The sequence below is a fragment of the Tympanuchus pallidicinctus genome, unplaced genomic scaffold (genome assembly GCF_026119805.1).
Source record: "Tympanuchus pallidicinctus isolate F22 unplaced genomic scaffold, pur_lepc_1.0 scaffold63, whole genome shotgun sequence".
Lineage (NCBI taxonomy): Eukaryota > Metazoa > Chordata > Aves > Galliformes > Phasianidae > Tympanuchus > Tympanuchus pallidicinctus.
In genome coordinates this window covers 167680-187216 of record NW_026294784.1, presented here as the reverse complement: position 1 = coordinate 187216, position 19537 = coordinate 167680, and the positions used below count along the sequence as shown (strand labels likewise).

Sequence of the window (19537 nt, the reverse complement as noted above, 5' to 3'; positions counted from 1 at the left end):
GCCTTCACTCAGTGCGGCTCTATCAATTAACTTTTATTAACTGATAGAAACAGTACAAATTTTAAATTTAGGTTCCTTTAACTCTTCTCTGAAATACCAAAAAAAAAAAAAATAGGCTCCTCCATCTGGACGGCTACATCGTCAACTCCTGCGGAGAGAAAGAGGCGTCAGCAGCCCCCCAGTGACCCCCAAACAGCAGGGGGGGGATGGGGGTGCAGCCCCCCCCCGGCACTCAGCAGCTCACCATTATAGCGTTTACGATGTCGTTGCTGTTGTTCTTCAGGGCGCGGACTGCCTTTGCTCGGGACACGTTGGCCTGGGACATGACCAGCTCGATGTCTTTCACCTCCACACCGGTTTCGTCAACCTAAGGACACAGAGCGCGGGTCTGACTGCAGCCGAGCACCGTTGGCTCTGAGCAGCCCCCGCTGTGCCGCCCTAGAGGCACCCTGCTGCCATTGAGGCAGAGGTGGATGGAGGAGAACTCTGTGCCCGCACACAAATCCTGCTGGCTGCCCATCAGACACAACCACAGGCAGGAGGTGGATGGAGCAGCCCTGCGGGGCCGTCTGGGGAAGGCTCACCTCTTCTTCCTCGCTCTCCTCCTGCACGGTGGGAGTCTGTGTGTTTTCTTGGATGTTTGACACAGCTTCTCCTTGCACTTTGAACTTTTCGGCAGCTGCCAGCTGGGCCTGCTGGGACAAGTCTTCAATCTGGAGGAGGGAAGGAGCAGAAGTAAGGCCAGGTCTGTGCAGTCTGACGGCAGCACACGGGCTCAGATGGGTGAGGCTGAGCTCAGGAGCACCCACAGACAGCAGCCCCACAGGGATGCAAGACATTGGTGTGGGTTGTGGGCCTGCCTGCGCCACCCCAGGGCACAAACAGGGGTGCAGGCAGCAAGGACAAACCCCCAGCAGCCCTCACAGCTCTGCAGCCTGCCCTGCTGCTGTGAGCATGGAGGAGCGTGGCTGCCTGGCACGGCAGTGAGCTCACCTTTGCTTCTCCAAAGACTATATAGGTGTCTGATGCTGGGCTCTTGTACACGTCTGGTTTTGTGATGACAAAGAGGATGTTCTTGGATTTGCGGATGGTGACTCTGGTTACTCCTGTGACCTGGCGGAGGCCGAGTTTAGACATTGCCTGAAAAACAAATGAGAAAGAAAAGTGGGGGGATGAAGAGGTGCTGAGACAGCTCAGGCCGTGATGAGATGTGTCCCCTCATCAGACATCCCCAGGTTTTCAGGCTGACACAGCGCAGAGTCCGGGAGGAAACTCAACCCCCAGGACAGGCAAAGATTCACGCCATGGATCCACACCATGAGCTGGAGCCACTCCAGACACAAGGATTTTGCCTGTAAACAGGGACATTGCCTTGCCTAGGGGTTTAATGAAGGCAAAAAGTCATACAAACCTCTTGCAGCTCCCACAGACCCTACTGCTGCAGTGCTGGGAGGTGAGGAGCTGCTGCCCCAAATGGCTTCCCAAAGCAAACGCCAAGCACTTGGGGAGGGGTAATATGCCAGACCCAAAGCCAGAGGTTGTCCACACGCACATCTGCCCATCTGCCACCCCCTTACCTTCCGTGCTTTCTTTTCACTCCGGCTCTGTTTTGCTTTGCTAACAGGTTCTTCATCTATTTCAGCTGCTGCTGCAAGCTGCAAGAAGAGCAAACAGGAGAGCGCTGTGAGAACCAGGCAGAGCTGGCGGGGCGCAGGGCTCCTCTGACCCCGCAGGCACAGGGGTGGCTCCTCGCACCCCTCCCTACCTGTGCCTGCTGTGTCGTGGCCTGTGTGGAGTCGTGCTCTTCGAGCTCTGGTACAGACTCATCGCTGTCAGACTCTGTTCCGGACCCTGCAGAAACGAACACGTCACAGTTCTCAGCTCAGCACCTTGCCAGAAGCTGCAGGTAGCTTCAAGGGACGCAAAATCAGATCATGGAACCCTAATGCCTTGGTGTCAACTGTCGCTGGGGGTTCCAGGTGCCGACACAGTTAAAAAGCCCCAAGTGAAATGCACTGCCATTAAATACGCTTGAGCAGCACCTGGTGGGAGGAGTTCTCCTTGCAGCCACGAGCAGGGACAGCGGCGGGCCACGCAGTGCCACCGGCTCTCAGCACGGTGGAAGATGCCCAGGAGCGGCCGGAGAAGCCACAGCAGGGCGCTGTGACCGGCCAGGCGGTGCCCTGTGGGGCTGCCGGAGCTCTGCGTGGGCCCAAAGGCTCGCTCCAACGCCAAGGCCCCTGACCAAAGCCTTGGCCCAGGTAGGGCAGCGCCGCCCAGGGCTGTGAGTCAGCAGCAATGCTCTCAGAGCTCCTCAAACCTGTTCAGCAGCTGGTGCTGCAGGAGCTGAGACACGGCACTGATTCAAGACCCAGCCCACCAGGTCCCTGAGGCTGCTGCACCTCTCCGTGACTGGATGACAGGATGATCCGTACTTAGTTTGAAAGCTCTCATCAAAAAGCACCATTTTGGACACTCAGGTTGGCCTCTCCGCCAGCTCTTGCTGCTGCAGTGCACGGAACCTTCCAGAACACTGCACAGCTTTGCCTGCCGTGCAGGAAGGCACAAAGCAGAGCTGCGTGTCCCCAGCCCGCAGAGCAGGCTGCCGGTGTGCGCGGTGCTCTCTCATGCAGCCGTTACCCAACTTCACGCCTGCTTCCTTCTCTGGAACCACGCACGCAGGAGCCCGCACAAAGGTCCCTGCGGGTTGCTGGGAGATGCCAACGCCCCAGGATGGAGCTGGCACCAGCACGGCCCCCAGCTCCACACTTGTGGGGGATGGACAGCGGGAAACACCCAGCCAACACCGAGCCCACGCAGCTGGGCACAGCGCGGAGCAGCTCTTCCCGAAGCTCCAGCTCAGGCAGCAGTCCCAGCACGCACACAGCTCACACCGCGCTCCGTGCCCGAGGACACTGTTAGTGACAGCAGCCTGCAGGCGCCGTGCTGAGCGCCGCAGAGGTGATGGCACAGCCTCGGCCCCCCACCCCCCTCAGCACGGCACACGGACGCACCGGGCGACACGGGGGGCACTCGGGGCCCGTGGTGGGTTAGTATCTGGTGGGCAGCCAGCGACACTCCATGCACACGGCAAACCGTGCTGACCAGCAGTACCCTTGTCGTTCTTCACCATGGGCTGCTTAGGAGCGGGGGCCTCGGCTGCTCGGGGAGAGAGGTCCACCAGGATGGGCTGCAGCGGCGGCTCGGCAGCGGGCACCTCGGGGGGGATCAGGGGGGGCAGGTCATCATCGTCATCAACTGCAGCACTGGCGGGAACGGGGGCCTTCACGGGAGGCTTGCTTGGGGACGGACGTGGGGCCTGCTTGCTGCCTTTATTGGTGGGGGGCTGCTTCTTGGCAGGGGCAGCGTTCGGCACAGAAGAGGCAGGAGGGGTGGCCTCTGTTTTCTGGGGTGCGGGGGCAGCACGATCGGCTGCTGGCTTTGGGAGGGCACCAGGAGCCCCCGGGGCTGAGGCAGCAGCACCTGGAGCCGGAGGCAGCGTGCCAGGGGCTGCCGGGCTGGCAGGAGCTGCCTTGGCTGCAGGGGGGGCAGAGGGAGCAGCAGGGGCTGCCGTGGCAGCAGCGGGGTTCTTGGGAGGTGCTTTGGGTGCAGCAGGGGCAGAGGAATTAGACTGGGTGGCAGTGGGGCTCTTGGGAGGTGTTTTGGCTACAGCAGGGGCAGAGGGATTAGACTGGGTGGCAGTGGGGCTCTTGGGAGGTGCTTTGGCTGCAGCTGAAGATGCTGGAGCTGCAGGGGCAGGGGGAGCAGATGGGGCAGCAGTGGGGCTCTTTGGGGGCTTTTTGGCCGCAGGGGGGGCCGCTGGAGCTGGTGGAGCTGTGGCAGGAGCAGAGGGAGCAGCCTGGGCAGCAGCAGGGCTCTTGGGGGGCTTTTTGGCTGCAGCTTGGGCTGGTGCAGCAGAGGCAGAGGGGGTAGCAGCAGAGCTCTTTGGGGGCTTTTTGGCTGCAGTGGGGGCAGCTGGAGCTGCAGGACTTGGCGGAGCTGCTGCAGCAGAGGGAGACGATGTGGCAGCAGCGGAGCTCTTTGGGGACTTCTTGCCTGCAGGGGGTGCAGCTGGAGCTGCCAGCACAGGTGTGACAGGCGGGGAGCTGGCAGGGACAGAGGGGGCAGCAGCTGGGCTCCCAGGAGCTGCTTTGGCTGCAGAGGGGGCTGCTGGAGGAACTGCAGGAGCTGGTGCAGCAGTAACAGGGCTCTGGGAAGCCACTTTGTTGGCAGCAGGGGCAGCTGCAGCTTGGGGAGCTGCAGGAACTGCAGCAGCAGAGACAGAGGGCGTAGTGACTGGGCTCTGGGGAGCTGCTTTGGTGGCAGCAGGGGCAGCTGCAGGAGCTGGAGTGGCAGCAGGACTCTGGGGAGCTGCTTTGGTGGCAGCAGGGGCAGCTGCAGGAGCTGGAGTGGCAGCAGCAGGACTCTGGGGAGCTGCTTTGGTGGCAGCAGGGGCAGCTGCAGGAGCTGGAGTGGCAGCAGCAGGACTCTGGGGAGCTGCTTTGGTGGCAGCAGGGGCAGCTGCAGGAGCTGGAGTGGCAGCAGGACTCTGGGGAGCTGCTTTGGTGGCAGCAGGGGCAGCTGCAGGGGTTGGAGTGGCAGCAGCAGGACTCTGTGGAGCTGCTTTTGTGGCACCAGGGGTAGCTGCAGAAACCACAGCAGCAGAGGCGGACGAGCTGGTGACTGGGCTGTGGGCTGCTGCTTTGGTGGCAGCAGAGGCTGGAGGAACCACAGGAGCTGGTGCAGCAGGGGCAGAGGGAGTCAGTGGAGCAGGCAGTGGGCTCTGGGGTGCTCCTTTGGCCGTAGGAGGGGTGGCTGGAGCTGCCATCGCTGATGTGACAGGCAGGGGACTGGCAGGAGCAGCAGTCACAGCAGCTGGCAGTGAGACAGGGGTCACTGGAGCTGCTTTAACGGGAGCTGCTGATGCTGGTGGCGGCCCTGAGGGGGACAAGGCAGCTGCTGGGGATGGGCTGAGCAGGACAGGGGCTGACACAGGAATCGGGCTCGCAGGGGGGGGCCTGGCCACAGAATGGGGACCTGCGGGGGAGCCAGGGGCTGCCAGGGCAGGGCCCACAGGACAGGTCAGGGTCCCGGGAGGAGCAGCCGGAGCCAGCGGACAGATGGGAGTCCCAGACACAGGGCCCCGCAGGGGAGCAGCAGCGCTGCAGGGGACTGTGCCACCTGGCAGCAGAGGGGCCAGCGCCATGGGGGCAGACAGGAAGATGGGTGGGGAGATGGTGGCTGCCAGGGCTGGGCTCAGCGGGGCAGCTGGAGGGGGCAGAGGTGCAGCAGGGTGCACTGGCATCGCAGGGGGGCTCTGGGGAAGAGCTGCGGCACCTGCAGGGGCTGCTGCCAGGGGAGGTGGCAGAGCAGCTGGGGCTGCCTCGGGGCTCCTGGGAGGCGCAGGGTGAGGGGCCGCTGTGGCTCCTGCGGGGCTGGGAGGAGTAGAGACTTTCACAGGAGGCGTAAGAGCAGCTGGGAGACAGCCGAGACTCGCTGGAGATGGGGGGGCTGCCGGGGGGGCTGCCTGTCCTGCAGCAGGAAGAGCAGCCAGAACTGGAGACGCTGGGACTGGGAGTCCTGGAGACACTGGGCTGACTGGGACAGCAGCAGGCCCTGGAGAACCTTGGGCAGCAAAACCAGTTGGGGATGGTGGAACTGGAGCTGGAGGAGGGGAAGAAGTAACTGGGAGGGGCAGAGCTGCGGCAGAGGGCTGGGGAGGGGCAGAGAAGACAGGAATTGCTGCAGCTGGGACCACAGCAGGGGAGAGAGGGGCTGGGGGCACGGCTGGGGCAGAGCTGGGCGGCTCCGTGGGAACAGCCTGGGCAGCTGGGCCCACGGCTGGAGTCAGAGGCAGGGAATGAGCGGCAGGAAGAACAGCTGAAGGAAAGAAACAAAGTGAACCCATGAGAAAAAAGGAGAAAACAAGGGCAGCACAGGAAGAAACACACGCACACCCACAACAGCCCGCCGTCCGCCTTCTGGCTCTGGGCTCCCCACAGCTCCAGCCCCCAGGGGCACGATGCCCCGGCAGCTCTCAGGGACCCCACCCCGGGCTCCAGCACTCCCCAGCGCTGGGAAGCGGTCCCAGGCTCAGGGATGACACAGAGGGAGCTGGAGAGCAGCAGGCAGCCAGCCTCCCCCAGCAGCCTCCCAGGAGCACCAGGAGGAAGCCTGCCTGGCTCCTCTGAGCAAGGACAGGGCCAGGACCCAGAGTTCTCCCTCTGCACACCAGCAGGGTTAATGCAACTACAAACATCCAGAACAGCACGCTGTGGTTAATGTGACACACGGGGTGTTACTGAGGAGCTCTGAGTACCTGGCGCTGCGGCAGGAGAAGTGGCAGCAGGGGCTGCAGGAGGGAGGGCAGCTGGAACTGAACGGTGAGAAGGACAGGTTGTTACATTCGGAGCGCTCACTGCCCCGTTCCACGCAGCAGGGCCATTCCCAACGCCTGACACAGAACCAAAGCAGCCCCGGGCAGGGGAGAGGCAGCGTGAGAGCCCAGGCAGCAGCACGGATCAGACCAGCAGAACTGGTGCCACCAGTCGGGAGAGCAGAACCGGCTGTGTGGGCAGCACAGCCCCGCACGCCCACGGTGACGTGAGACAGGGGCGACATGGAGACAGGGGCGACATGGAGACAGGGGCGACATGGAGACAGGGGCGACATGGAGACAGGGGCGACGTGGCCAGGCCTCCTGCCAAGGGCTGAGCGCCCCAGCGCAGCCTGCAGAGCTGCAGCCATGCGACGGGAGCAGATTTCCTCCTTTTTCCCTTCTGGGAAAAGTCAGCAACTTCTGGGTGCTGACTCTTGCCTGCTGTCCTGTAGGAAGGAGCCACCCCACATGGATCTCCCACAGGAGGGCTCTATCTTTCCCAAATTAAGACCACAGCCAGTCAGGTACTCCACGCCCCCCCTCTCCGTTGCCCAGAGCAGCAACACACACAGGAAAGACCCACAACAGCTGCTTCTTCAGGTGGGCTCACTTTTTCTTGCCCAAGAACCATGGCTCAGAAGATGTTTCTAACACCCTGCTGACCCCATGCTATTCCAAAACACAGAGCAGCAGAGGAGCCTGAGCTGCTCTGCTGGATGCTCCAGCCACTGGCCAGGACAGCCAGCATCAACCAGCACACTTCAGCTCGGGGGGAAGCCATAAACACTTCAAAAAGGAGCAGTGCGTCCTGCCAAGAGCGCGCTGGCCTCCAGCCCCGTACTGAGCAAGCAGAAAGGACAACTCTGCTCTCTTAAGAAAAATCCTGTCCAGCCCTCTCCGTTCCTTCACCCCCACGCACCAGAGAGCACTGTGTGAGGCCGTCCTGTAATCAGCCCCACACACAACCCCTCCTTCTCCAGCAGCCACTTCCACAAACAAATGTGGAGTGGGGGCTCTTTGCAAACCATGTGTAATTTGTTAAGGGATGTTTACAGTAAATAGACTGCAAAGCCTCTTGTGACCAGGCCACATGCACGCTAGAGGCTGGAGCCCTGCCCTGCACGGAGACCTCTGTGCTGAGCGTCACAAACTTCCCACACACCAGCTAACCTCCAAAGCATGAGATGAAAGCCAGAGGAAGACACTGAAGATTCCCACCCTGCACCAGAGCCCTCCAAAGCCCGGCTTCTTGCCTGGCCTGGCCCCAGGGGGGCTGGCTCAGCACAGACACGACGACCACGACAGTCCTTGCGCTCTCTCTTCCACCTCCTCAACAAACAAGAGGGGGCAACCAGCCCCGCTCTGCCTCACCACCCCACGCCACCCCCCAGGGCAGGGGACAGCACTGGCACAGCACTGGCAGCTCAGCCTGGGATCAACTTCTCCCAGCCTCCACGACGCTGTGAGAGATTCGAGAGCAGCACGGTGCTGACAGAAGGTGACCCAGTGAAGCACAGTGCCCCAGGAGAGGCCCCATGGACACAAGCTCCTGGCAGGCAACCGAGCCGCAGGAATCCCAGCTATGCCTGACAGGGAATGGAGCAGCTGCCCCCAGACACAGCCACACAGCTGTCACACAGCAGCCGTCACTTCAACCTGCTCCAAGAGCCAGGAGGCCACCGCCTGGCAATGGATGCACCCTGCCAGCAGCTTCTGACTGTTCAGGCTGCCCCAGCTTCTCCTGCGTCCCACCTCTCCCACACCCTTGGCCACATCAACTATTTGCCCATCACGCACTGCACGCTCTTCCCATGTGCGTTTTCATGCCAGTGTAGATGATGCAACGCCTCCTGAATGCAGACAAAAAACATAACTTCGGTGACCAAAGCTTCCTCTAGAAGTAACCCCTGCCTTTAAAAGATGCTACAGCAGGCACACGGGCGCAAAGCACTCATAGATTTTACCCGGGCACAGTGAGCAGCACAGCGATATGAGGGCAGACAGAAGGTGCCCCTGTTGCAACCCAGGGCCACCAACTCTGCTGGGCCTGGCTGGCCGAGGACCAGGCTGGGACTGAGTGAACCCCAGGGCAGCACGGAGCCCACAGCGCTGCCTTCAGCCGCCCCACTGCTGCTTTCCCCCACCATGGGCTCACGGCTCAGCGGTTCTCCCAGCGCCGGTCCGGAGCCCCGGCTCACCTGTCTCGGCCTGTGGCTGCGGCAGCTCCTGCTCTGTGGCCGGGACGGTTTCTGTAGCTTCGCCAGGCATTTCTGCGTGAACAAGGGGAAAAAAAAACCACACCGGACTCGCGGCCGCCCTGAGAAATCCCCGAAGGGCCGCCTTCAGACGCCGGCAATGGGCCTTACCCAACGGCACCGCACACCGGGGGCTCGGAGATCAACCGGTACCGAGGGCCGCCCGGCTGCTGCCCGCGCCGGTAACAACAGCGCGGACCCAGCACAGAGCAGACGGGAGCGGATCCCACGCCACCCCATGGCTCGGACCGGCAGCGGCCTACGCGGCTCTCCCGCCTCCCCTCTGCCCGGCCGCGGCCTCAGCCGCCTCCCCCCGCCGCGCGGAGCCGTCCCCGCGGGGCCGCCCCGGCGTTGCCCTCTCGGAGCTGCCCTGGCCCCACCGAGGGCCCCGACCGCTCCGCCGCCGCCCTCCCGCATTCCCTCCCGTCCCGGCCGCACTCCCGGCCCCACGCGGTGGCGGATGGAGGCGGATGGCGGCGGCGACACTCACTGTACGGGAAGCGGAGCCCAAGATGGCGGCGAAAAGAGACCAAGCGGCGGAAGGCGCGACTTCCGGAAAGAGAATCACTTCCGGGGGAGAGGCGCGGCGCACTTCCGCCCGCCCGCCCCGCCGGCTGCGCTCGGGCGTTCCGGGCCACGTTCGGACGTTCCGGGGCACGAGAACGGGAGCCGTTCCTCGGGAACGGGAATTTTGCCCCGCTCCGAGTTTTGTCCCGCGGGAGCCCCATCCCTTCTGCCCCCCAGGGACACGGACACGGGGCTGAGCAGCGCCCTTTAATGGATTTTGGGTACAAAATGTACAAAAAGCATAAAAAGAAGTGAGAAGGGAACGGGGGAGTGGGGGGGGTCAGTCTCCCTGCCCCATAGCAGCAGCAGACGTCAATCAAGGTCAATCAACGGCCTCCCAAGGGCAGGGGCTGCCGGCAGCGTGGTCAGAACTCTCCCTGCAGGTCTGGGAAAGAGCAGAAATGGGGTTTTAGAGATCAAATGATCATAGAATCATAGAATCATGGAATGCCCTGGGTTGCAAAAGCCCACAGCACTCATCCAGCTCCAACCCCCTGCTGTGTGCAGGTCGCCAACCAGCAGCCCAGGCTGCCCAGAGCCACATCCAGCCTGGTCTTGAATGCCTGCAGGGCTGGGGCATCCACAGCCTCCTTGGGCAACCTGTTCCAGTGCTTCACCACCCTGTGTGTGAAAAACTTCCTCCTCATATCCAACCTCCACCTCCCCTGTCTCACTTTAAAACCATTCCCCCCTGTCCTGTCAGCACCCACCCTCACCAACAGCCGTTCCCCCTCCTGTTTATCCGCTCCCTTCAAGTGCTGGAAGGCCACCATGAGGTCTCCCCGCAGCCTTCTCTTCTCCCAGCTAAACAAGCCCCAGTTCCCTCAACCTTTCCTCACACAGAGCTGCTCCAGCCCTCTGCTCATCTCAGTGCCTCCTCTGGACCCGCTCCCAGAGCTCCACGTCCTTCCTGTGCTGAGGGCCCCAGGCCTGGGCGCAGCGCTGCAGATGGCGCCTCGCCAGAGCCCATAGAGGGGGACGACTTTTTTAATGCAGCCCAGAACACAGCTGGCTGCAGGCGCACGCTGCTGCCTCGTGTCCAGCTTCTCGTCTACCAGGACCCCCAAGTCCTTCTCTGCTCTCAAGATCTTTCCCCAGTCTGTGTGAATACCTGGGATGGCCCTGACCCAAACGCAGCACCCTGCACTTGGCCTTACTGAACCTCATTAGGTTTTCAATAAGCAATGAAGAGCAGCTGGGAGCGGCGGGATCCCCAGCGCTCACCGCTCCTCCACAGCCGTTCCCCGCGCCGCGCGCGCTCCATCTCCTCCAGGAACTGCTCGAAGGCCTTCACGTAGGGCGCCAGCTGCGTCCGCCGGTAGTCTGAGGAGAGGGAGGTGAAGGGGGTGGGCCTGGACCCCCCACCCGGCCTGCCCACACCAGCAGTTAACCCCCCCTGCTGCCCCCCGGCCCCGCTCACCCCGCATCCGCCGCTTTGGCTCCGTCTCCTCGCTGTCCTCCTGCTCTGCATCATCGCCAGCCGCATCCAGCTCCTGGCACAGCGAGCTGCAGGGAAAGGCGGCATGTGGGGGGCTGCCCACAGCTGGGGATCCCCCGCCACCAGCCTGATGTGCAGACCTGATGGTGGGCACTGCGAACGGGTCGAAGTCATCCAACCTCTGCAGGTCCAGTGGCACCGAGATGCGGCCTGCAAGAGATGGAACTGCTGCCCAGGGTGCCCCGCATGGGCTGCTGACCCCAAACAGCCGGAACCCCCAATTTGGGGTTCAGAGACCCACCTGTTTTGGGGTGGACGCTGAAGGGGCTCTTCAGGAGGTGCCCGATGCCTTTGCTGACGTTGATGTCGAGCCGTGGGAAGCAGTACTGCAGCATGATCTCCCAGTCTGCATAGCACGCCGTGCCCTTCCCACTGCCTGCTGCCCGCTGTGGGTACAGGCAGTCAGGGAGCAGCACTGCCCCACAGCCACCCCACAGCCACCCAGAACCACCCCACAGCCACTCACCCGTGTCCGCTCCATGCGGCCCTTCAGCAGCTCCCAGCGCTGCACTGAGTCGCGCTTCTTGGGGAACTCGCTCTGCAGCAGCTCACGGTGCTCTGCCAGCTGTTAAGGCCGATCACAGCCAACGCGAACCCCGCCGCCCACCCTGAGCAGAGCAGCTGGAAGGATACCCTCTGGGACCAAGGCCAGCACTTTGTCCCAGCGCTCGGGGCTGCCCAAGACGTCCTGGCCCTGCAGTGCGTACGCCTCGAAGTACTTCTCCACCACGTTCACCGACCGCCTGCAGAGCAGATGGAGCTCAGCACCCCACGGCCATCGGCTCCGCACCGGGCAGCACATCTCCACCCACCTGATGAAGGGGTGCACGGGCTCCGAGAGGTTCACCTTCTTCACCGTCTCAGCTCCACCCTGGCAAGGACAGCGTGGTCAGCCCAAGGAGGTGGGCAGCACAACCCTTCCCCCCATGCGCCCACCTTCACCAGGCTCAGGTACTCCACAGCGGCCGCACGCAGCGCCGGGGACCATTTGCGCACGGCGTCGTCGCAGACCCAGCAGTGCACACCTCTCCGTCCCGAGTACACCCACAGGCGGTGCTTCATGCCCAGGTCCTCTATGGGGCACAGAGGGGCTGGGGGAGCACGCCGGGCACCTGCCTGCCCTCTGCTCCTGCTCCAGCCCCACAGCAGTGCTCCCCTAGACCCATTTCAAGGCATCACTACGAAGGGCAGCGGGCTGCGTGCTTCCCCGCATCTCTCACCCACGAGCGCGCGGTCAATCACACGGACAGCGATGGTCATCAGAGTCCAGCACTTGGAGCAGATGTCGGCCGAGCTGCGGGCAGAGCACAGCAGTCAGGCGGGCGCCATCCCGGCTCTACGGGGCTGCAGCCCCCCCCAACCCCCCCGGGAACCCGCAGCCCTCAGCCCCCCCGGGAACCTGCAGCACGTCCGGACGTCATCGTAGTCGGTCATGTCGATGTCGAACACCAGCTCCTTCTCCACGGGTTGGAACGCCCCGAGGTGCACCGTGTTGTGCTGGTTGGGCTGCGGGGAGCAGAGGGGTCACCCCGTCGTCCTCCCGCAACCACCGGGGAGTTCGGGGGCGGGGGAAGGGGGGGACGCACGCGATGCGAATATACGGCGCCGATGTCGATCTTGTACGGGTTGGTCCTCTGCAGCTCCTTCTCCAGCTCCTGCGGGCTGCCGAACGACTGGAACCGCACGTACACATCGTCCCGCAGCGTGAAGGAGAACTCCCGCAGCTGGAAGTAGTTCTTCTCCACTGCGGGGGTGCGGGGTGGGTTGGGGAGGTTGGGGGGGCACGCGGACCCTGCCGGTGCGCGGTCTCAGCCCCGCACTCGCCTCCCCGCGCCCCGCCGGGTGCAGCCCGGTTCCGCCGCTCACCGCCGCCGTAGCCGAGCCAGCGGCCGTAGGCGCCGTGCGGGAAGAGCCGGCGGTAGAACACCGGGAGCAGCTCCGGCAGCGCCGCCGGTTCGAACGGCGCCATGGCGGGAAGCGGAGGGAAGCGGAGGGGCCGAAGGAACCCGCGGGTCGCTGGGAGATGTAGTGCGGCCCCGCCCGGAACGGCATGGCGCGGCTCGGCGCGGCGCCAGCCGTCGAGGCACCGGAGCAGAAAGACGGGGAGCCCCGCGGGGCTCAGCCCCGGCACCGACCCGGTCCCTGCCCTGCCGGTGCCTCCTCCCGCTGCGTCCCGACCTCATCCCGCCCCGAGTGCCGGAAGAGGAGCCCCTTCGGCGCCCCGCTCATGTGGGGCAGCAGCCGCGCGGTGGCCCGAGGGCGGCGGGATGGATGCTCTCGGCTCCGTGCCAACCAGGGGCGGCTTTGCCGAGGGGCCGAGCGAGAGGCCGGGGGCCGCGGATGGGACCCAAAGCTCTGCGTGCGCGGCTCACGCGGGTCCCTGCGAGAGAACATGGGTATGAGCAGCGTCCGCAAACGCCGTAAAGCTGCACGGCGGGCGATACGGGACGGGGAGCGCAGCGCATCGATCCGGCTGCAGCTTGGCTGCTCTGCATGGAACGCAGGAGGACGGGCTGAGCCTCTGCCCGGCCCTGTGTTCAGCTGAGCTGGCACGGCGCTGCTCCCGGACCGGGGTTGGGCAAGTCCAAGGTCAGCAGAGGCCGGAGGCGTCGCTCGGCACTGCTCTGCACTTTGCTGCGGTGTCCCCGCTGTGCTCAGCGAGTCCCGGCCGCCTCCACCTCCTCCTGCTCTTCCTCCTTCTCCTCTTCGTGCTGCTGCTGCTGCTGCTGCCCCCGGTCAGGATGTGGCTGTGGCTGCTGGCGCTGCTGGGGCTGTGGCTGCTGTGGCGATGGCACCGCGAGCGGCAGACGGTGCCCGGCCTGGAGGAGAAGTTTGTGCTGATCACGGGCTGCGATTCGGGCTTTGGCAACCTGCTGGCCCGGCAGCTGGACGCGCGGGGGCTGCAGGTGCTGGCGGGCTGCCTGACGGAGTCGGGGGCCGCACGGCTGCGGGCGGCCGCCTCCTCGCGCCTGCAGACCGTCCTGCTGGACGTCACCTCCAGCAGCAGCATCGCCGCCGCCGCCGCGTGGGTGCAGGAGCGCGTGGGGCAGAAAGGTAGGAGGGGGCCAGGCCAGGAGGGGGCACGGTGGGGGTCGCGACTCACCCCGTCCCTATCGCAGGGCTGTGGGGGTTGGTGAACAACGCCGGCACTGCCAACCCCACCGCCCCCAACGAGTGGCTGAGGAAGGAAGACTTCATGGCGGTGCTGAACGTCAACCTGGTGGGGCTGATCGAGGTGACAGTCAGCATGCTGCCGCTGCTGAGGCGGGCGCGCGGCCGCGTGGTCAACGTGTCCAGCATGGTGGGCCGGCTCTCCGGCTTTGGGGGGGGCTACTGCCCCTCCAAGTTCGGTGTGGAGGCCTTTTCCGACAGCCTCAGGTGAGTCCCGTGCTCCCCAAACAGCCGCAGCTCCCCAGGCTCTGCCTGGCAGCACTGGGGTGCTGGCGTCAGGCAGGGCACCTCGCTGCTCAGTCTTTGCCCCGCTGTGCGTCCCGTGGAACGGCTCCAAAGTTTGCTCTGACCCCACGCCGTCCCACTGAGGTCAATGTTTGCTCGTGCGCCACCTCAGCCCCACGCTGGACTGCCTGGGGTGCACCGTGTGGTTGGGTTCCCCACTGTGGCCCGGAGTGAGGCACAGTGGGGGGCACAGATACACAGCCCACACTGCACTGCTGCTCCCATCCCATGGCATCGCTGCTTTCCAGGCTTGAGATGCATCACTTCGGGGTGAAGGTGAGCGTCATCGAGCCGGGCTTCTTCAAGACGGGTATCACCCACTCTGCCAGCGTGGAGAAGAACTTCCTCAAATTCTGGGAGAGGCTGCCCGATGAAACCAAAGCGAGTTACGGGGACAAATACTGGCAGGACTGTGAGTGCATCCCCAGAGCCCATCTGGCACCGCAGTGCTGCGCTGCGCCAGGACCCAGCGGGCCTCCTGGGCATGAGGTAAGCGCCTGCCCCCTCCCTCTGCCCCCAGACCTGGCAAGCATGCAGGTGGCAAACAGGAGCTGCAACCCCAACCTGTCGCTGGTGACGAACTGCATGGAGCACGCGCTGACCAGCCGCTACCCGCGCTGCCGCTACGCCGTTGGCTGGGATGCCAGGCTGTTCTTCATCCCGCTCAGCTACATGCCCTCCGCCATCTTTGATGCCTTCTTCACCCAGTTCTACCCTAAACCTGCCCAGAGAGGGTGAGGCAGTGTGGGCAGAGCTGGCATCGCCCCACAGCTGACGTCCCACATCGGCACGCACCGCTCAGCACCGCCACGGCTGGCAAACTGCTGCTGAATAAAGATGACCTCCTCCCCCCTGTATGGTGTGATTGAGCCGAGCTCCTTCCCTCGGCAGCACACTGAGGCTGTGCCCATGGGGGAGCAGTTGGCGCAGTGCTGCCAAGCCCCTGCCCCGCACAGCCCGTGCCCGCTTTGCCCTACCCTGGAGCTGGGGACACCCAGGAGCTGCTGGCGAGCGGGCGGCCACCCCAGTGGCACAGTGCAGAGCGGGAGCTCAGCCCCAGCGGCGCTGCTCTGCTCTCATCCCGGCATGGCTGCATCCTCACGCGCTTCCTATGTGGATGGTGCGGTGCGGTCAGCCCTGCAGTGCCGTGCACGGCCTCGGGTCGCGCTCCATCAGCACGAGCGGCTGTTGCAGAGCTGCGGCAGCGCTCCCGGAATGGCTCTGCGCAACACGAGGCAGCGCGGATCAGGGAACTCGAGGTTTATTCCAGCGCTGGTGCAATCCTGCCCACCCTGCAGCACTGCCTGCAGCAATTCGGGCACCGCTGCCCCCGCTGCTGCCCCGTGCTGCGTGGCGCTGCTGCTCTGCGCTGAGCTCTATTTATACGCGGGGACGCGGGCTGTGCGAGGACTTGTGGAGCGGTGCAGACCTGCCCAGGTAACCCCGGGGTTTGCGCTGCGGGGTTTGCAGGTGCAGCTCCTCCGGGATGGGCACAGCGCAGGGAGATGTGCAGGAGGAGTCAGGCAAGGCTGGACTGGGGGTGTCCCAGCAGGGTGGGAGCTCTGTGGGGCGCTGGGTGCTGCTCTGAAGCCCCACTGTGATGCTGTGCTCCAGGGGAGCGTGGTGAGGCTGCACTGAACCGAGTCCTCAGTGCGTCTTCCTCACGATGAAGGGAAACCTCACAGGTGCGTTAAAGGAACGGAAACCGAGCGCGGTGTGCGGTGGGAGGGCGGTGGGGGCAGGTAGGGCCAAGAGCCACAGACCAGCACCCACCCCGAGCACCAGCTGCAATGGGTTCCATTGGGGTGGCAGCCGATAGGGAAGCGCAAGGACATCTGAGAGCCAAAGACCCCAAATCCAGGGAACAGCCCCCAGCGTGGCGTGCTTGGGGCAGCAGAGAGACAGCTGCAGGGGCACAGCCAGGAGCCAGGATGACGCCGACCCGCAGGTGCTTGCAGGAAACCCCCACTCAGCCCCTCTTCCCCCCGGTCAGGATGTGGCTGTGGCTGCTGGCGCTGCTGGGGCTGTGGCTGCTGCGGCGATGGCACCGTGAGCGGCAGACGGTGCCCGGCCTGGAGGAGAAGTTTGTGCTGATCACGGGCTGCGATTCGGGCTTTGGCAACCTGCTGGCCCGGCAGCTGGACGCGCGGGGGCTGCAGGTGCTGGCGGGCTGCCTGACGGAGTCGGGGGCCGCACGGCTGCGGGCGGCTGCCTCCTCGCGCCTGCAGACCGTCCTGCTGGACGTCACCTCCAGCAGCAGCATCGCCGCCGCCGCCGCGTGGGTGCAGGAGCGCGTGGGGCAGAAAGGTAGGAGGGGGCCGGGCCGGGAGGGGGCACGGTGGGGGTCGCGACTCACCCCGTCCCTATCGCAGGGCTGTGGGGGTTGGTGAACAACGCCGGCACTGCCAACCCCACCGCCCCCAACGAGTGGCTGAGGAAGGAAGACTTCATGGCGGTGCTGAACGTCAACCTGGTGGGGCTGATCGAGGTGACAGTCAGCATGCTGCCGCTGCTGAGGCGGGCGCGCGGCCGCGTGGTCAACGTGTCCAGCATGATGGGCCGGCTCTCCGGCTTTGGGGGGGGCTACTGCCCCTCCAAGTTCGGTGTGGAGGCCTTTTCCGACAGCCTCAGGTGAGTCCCGTGCTCCCCAAACAGCCGCAGCTCCCCAGGCTCTGCCTGGCAGCACTGGGGTGCTGGCGTCAGGCAGGGCACCTCGCTGCTCAGTCTTTGCCCCGCTGTGCGTCCCGTGGAACGGCTCCAAAGTTTGCTCTGACCCCACGCCGTCCCACTGAGGTCAATGTTTGCTCGTGCGCCACCTCAGCCCCACGCTGGACTGCCTGGGGTGCACCGTGTGGTTGGGTTCCCCACTGTGGCCCGGAGTGAGGCACAGTGGGGGGCACAGATACACAGCCCACTCCTAATGCGCCGGCTCTCCGGCTTTGGGGGGCGCCGCCCCTCCAAGTTCGGTGTGGAAGCCTTCTCCAACAGCCTCAGGTTCAGCACAGCCCGGCCTTTGTCCTTCTTGGGGTTTGGCAGCCGTGGAGCAGCGCTGTTTTGCCTCTGCCCTGCTTTCACCATTCCTCCCCGGCCACTCCTGTCCCAATAGCAGGGAAAGGCACGGAGAGGTGGGGAGGGATTGTGAAAGGTGTCTGTTTGGGTTGTGAATTAGGTGGGTGGGAGCCAGCGGTTGTGCAAAGATGGAAAGGGTTGGAGCAGCACCTTCTCTGCGGTGGCAGTGCTGGGTCCTGTCCTGGGGCAATGACATCGATGTCCTCATCCCCATCCAGGCGTGAGATGCGACCCTTTGGGATGAAGGTCTCTATCATTGAACCCGGTGGATTCCGAACGGGGATGACCGACCCCAAAGCGGCAGCAAAGGAACTGCATCGCCTCTGGGCGCAGCTGCCGGCAGAGACCCGGGCATCCTACGGCCGCCGCTACCTCGAGACCTGTTAGTGCCTCCCCCCACCTCCTCACAGCACTGCAGCCACCCCGCGGATCCCTCCGCCCCGCTGACCCCCTCCCTCCCCGCCCTACAGACGCCCGTCGCAGCGCCCTCCTGCACCGCCTCAGCAGCCCCCGCCTGTCCCGCGTCACCGCCCGCGTGCAGCACGCGCTGCTGTCCCGCAGCCCCCGCAGCCGTTACGCAGCCGGCTGGGACGCGCTGCTCTTCCTGCTGCCTCTCAGCTACTGCCCGACGTGGCTCTGCGATGCCTTCGTCGCCTTCCTGATGCCAAAACCGGACTGCGGGACACCCTGAGCGCATCCCTGTGCCCGCTCCGTGCTGCACGCGGGGCTCCTGCGGGTGCAGGACCTCATTAAATGCGTTTTTCCCTTCTACAGCAGCAGCCCTCGTGCCCTCTGAGCTCACAGCTCGCCCCGCACTGGGGCTACGGGCAGAGGGGCACAAAGCCCCACTGCGTTGCCCCAGCCGTGCCAGAGCCCCTCCTGCAGCTCACTCCTAAAGCAGCATCATCCTTCCCGCCCCCAGTTTGCCATCCTCGGGAGTTGGGTGCTTTTTGCCCAGCTCCCACCTCCCGCAGCTGCAGGGGGCTGCAATCAGGTCCATCCTCCGCTGCACCTTCAGCGCAGGAGAGGAAAGACCCCTCCCCAGGATCCCTCTGCACAGCTCCATTTGTCCCCCTCCTGCGCCCTCGGAGTCCGCTGGCAGCGATGGGTGCTGCTGTGGTTCGGCACATCAGATGTGTGGGCGGTGACTCATGCATCCTTCATACCTCTAATTAAGGGATAATTAGCGATGACGATTTGGAGATGGGCCCCCGAGGCCGTGCTATTGCTTGCAGGACTGAGGAGCCACCCACGCCGCCCACCCGCGTCCCTTCTTCCGCTGACACGTGCGGGGGCTGAGTTCGTGCGGGACCAGGGTGATGCGGGGCGATGCGGGGCGATGCGGAGTGCGGGGTGCGGGGTGCGAGGAGCCCTCGTGCGAAGCAGAGAGTTCCTGTAGGTTTGATGGGTGCAGCATCCCAGCAGCCGGCACAGCATCGTTGTCCCTGCTTGTCCCTGGGGTGGGCTGCAGAGTGCGGGAGGGGGGCTGCGTGGGGAGGGCATTGGACTCGGAGCAGCGCTGCCAACAGCAGAAGCCGGGGGAATGGTGGATGCGGATTCAGCTCCTTGGGGTAGAAGCTCCCGTGGGGTTTTGCCTCTCTGCCTCCAACCCCACCCTCCCCAACGCTGAGCTCCCTGGGGCCCCTCCACCCCAACCCGGGGCCTCTGAGCACGGCCCTTCCGGAGAGGAAGGGGCCCCTTATCCCATCAATCTCCAAACAAATGGGGCCCTGGGGAAAAGGGGGGGGATGGGGCGGGGGCGCTCAGCGCGCTGGGGCGATGCGTTCGTTGCGGTGCCCCCTGAGCACCCAATTCTGTGCCAATTCTGTGAAGAGCAGAGCTCAGAGGAGTTCGGCGGAGCCACCCCCCCTCCAGGTCCCAGGTGGGGTCACCCACACCGCGCAGCCCTTCTGCTGTGCCACCACCAACGGAGCTCCGCGCTGCTCCTTCCCTGAGCCCCCGAGAAGCAAAACGCCAACGCCGGGAGCTTCCAGCACGCAGCGCATCCGCCCCAGCCGGACCGCGTGCACCGCTTTCAGGAGGACGATGCCAACCCGTGGCGTCCTCGGCGTGGGGCAAAGCAGCGCCCGTTCCTGTTCGCAAACAGCGAATCCCGTGGGCCGGTACCTGTTTGCTCTTTGGCCGCCCGCCCGTTGTTGAGACAGCGCCCACTTATCAGTGCACGCGCTTCCCTGTTCCCTCCGTGCCTTCCTTCCGAGCGATTGTTGGTCTCGATGCCTTGTCTGCACTTGTAAAGGAGATTTCCTGCAATTGTTCTGCAGGACTTGCAGCCCGAGGCAAAAACGTTCTGCC

At 64.6% G+C, this 19537-nt stretch overlaps 4 protein-coding genes across 8 annotated transcripts; 2 read left to right on the top strand and 2 right to left on the bottom strand.

The window, feature by feature from the left end:
* Window positions 1–12: 12 nt before the first annotated feature.
* Window positions 13–9256, bottom strand: NACA (nascent polypeptide associated complex subunit alpha). 3 transcript variants are annotated; one of them, XM_052665211.1, is made up of 11 exons: window positions 9125–9256; window positions 8578–8649; window positions 6320–6376; window positions 3718–5880; window positions 3106–3657; window positions 1766–1851; window positions 1578–1655; window positions 994–1140; window positions 585–713; window positions 245–367; window positions 13–148 (listed from the first exon to the last, which is right to left on the bottom strand). In XM_052665211.1, the coding sequence occupies exons 2-11, from the start codon at window positions 8645–8647 to the stop codon at window positions 134–136; spliced, it is 3420 nt and encodes a 1139-aa protein (XP_052521171.1). In that variant the 5' UTR covers window positions 8648–8649; window positions 9125–9256; the 3' UTR covers window positions 13–133. The 3 variants fall into 3 exon arrangements, with proteins under 3 accessions (XP_052521171.1, XP_052521172.1, XP_052521173.1); XM_052665212.1 differs by having other exon boundaries at window positions 3115–3657; XM_052665213.1 differs by lacking the exons at window positions 3106–3657; window positions 3718–5880; window positions 6320–6376 and having other exon boundaries at window positions 9125–9251.
* A 139-nt stretch (window positions 9257–9395) lies between these two features.
* PRIM1 (DNA primase subunit 1) lies at window positions 9396–12706 on the bottom strand. 3 transcript variants are annotated; one of them, XM_052665222.1, is made up of 14 exons: window positions 12566–12706; window positions 12286–12443; window positions 12099–12205; window positions 11920–11993; window positions 11636–11772; window positions 11512–11570; window positions 11333–11442; window positions 11166–11257; window positions 10941–11085; window positions 10780–10849; window positions 10622–10707; window positions 10426–10524; window positions 10087–10089; window positions 9396–9578 (listed from the first exon to the last, which is right to left on the bottom strand). In XM_052665222.1, the coding sequence occupies exons 1-14, from the start codon at window positions 12666–12668 to the stop codon at window positions 9514–9516; spliced, it is 1308 nt and encodes a 435-aa protein (XP_052521182.1). In that variant the 5' UTR covers window positions 12669–12706; the 3' UTR covers window positions 9396–9513. The 3 variants fall into 3 exon arrangements, with proteins under 3 accessions (XP_052521182.1, XP_052521181.1, XP_052521180.1); XM_052665221.1 differs by lacking the exon at window positions 10087–10089 and having other exon boundaries at window positions 9396–9586; XM_052665220.1 differs by lacking the exon at window positions 9396–9578 and having other exon boundaries at window positions 9618–10524.
* A 616-nt stretch (window positions 12707–13322) lies between these two features.
* On the top strand, window positions 13323–15010 carry LOC128071957 (retinol dehydrogenase 16-like). Its single transcript, XM_052665224.1, has 4 exons — window positions 13323–13753; window positions 13819–14077; window positions 14404–14567; window positions 14676–15010. The coding sequence occupies exons 1-4, from the start codon at window positions 13441–13443 to the stop codon at window positions 14891–14893; spliced, it is 954 nt and encodes a 317-aa protein (XP_052521184.1). The 5' UTR covers window positions 13323–13440; the 3' UTR covers window positions 14894–15010.
* A 1124-nt stretch (window positions 15011–16134) lies between these two features.
* On the top strand, window positions 16135–17995 carry LOC128071954 (retinol dehydrogenase 7-like). Its single transcript, XM_052665219.1, has 4 exons — window positions 16135–16462; window positions 16528–16786; window positions 17443–17606; window positions 17695–17995. Exons 1-4 carry the CDS (start codon window positions 16150–16152, stop codon window positions 17913–17915), a joined length of 957 nt encoding a protein of 318 aa, XP_052521179.1. The 5' UTR covers window positions 16135–16149; the 3' UTR covers window positions 17916–17995.
* The last annotated feature ends 1542 nt before the right edge of the window (window positions 17996–19537 follow it).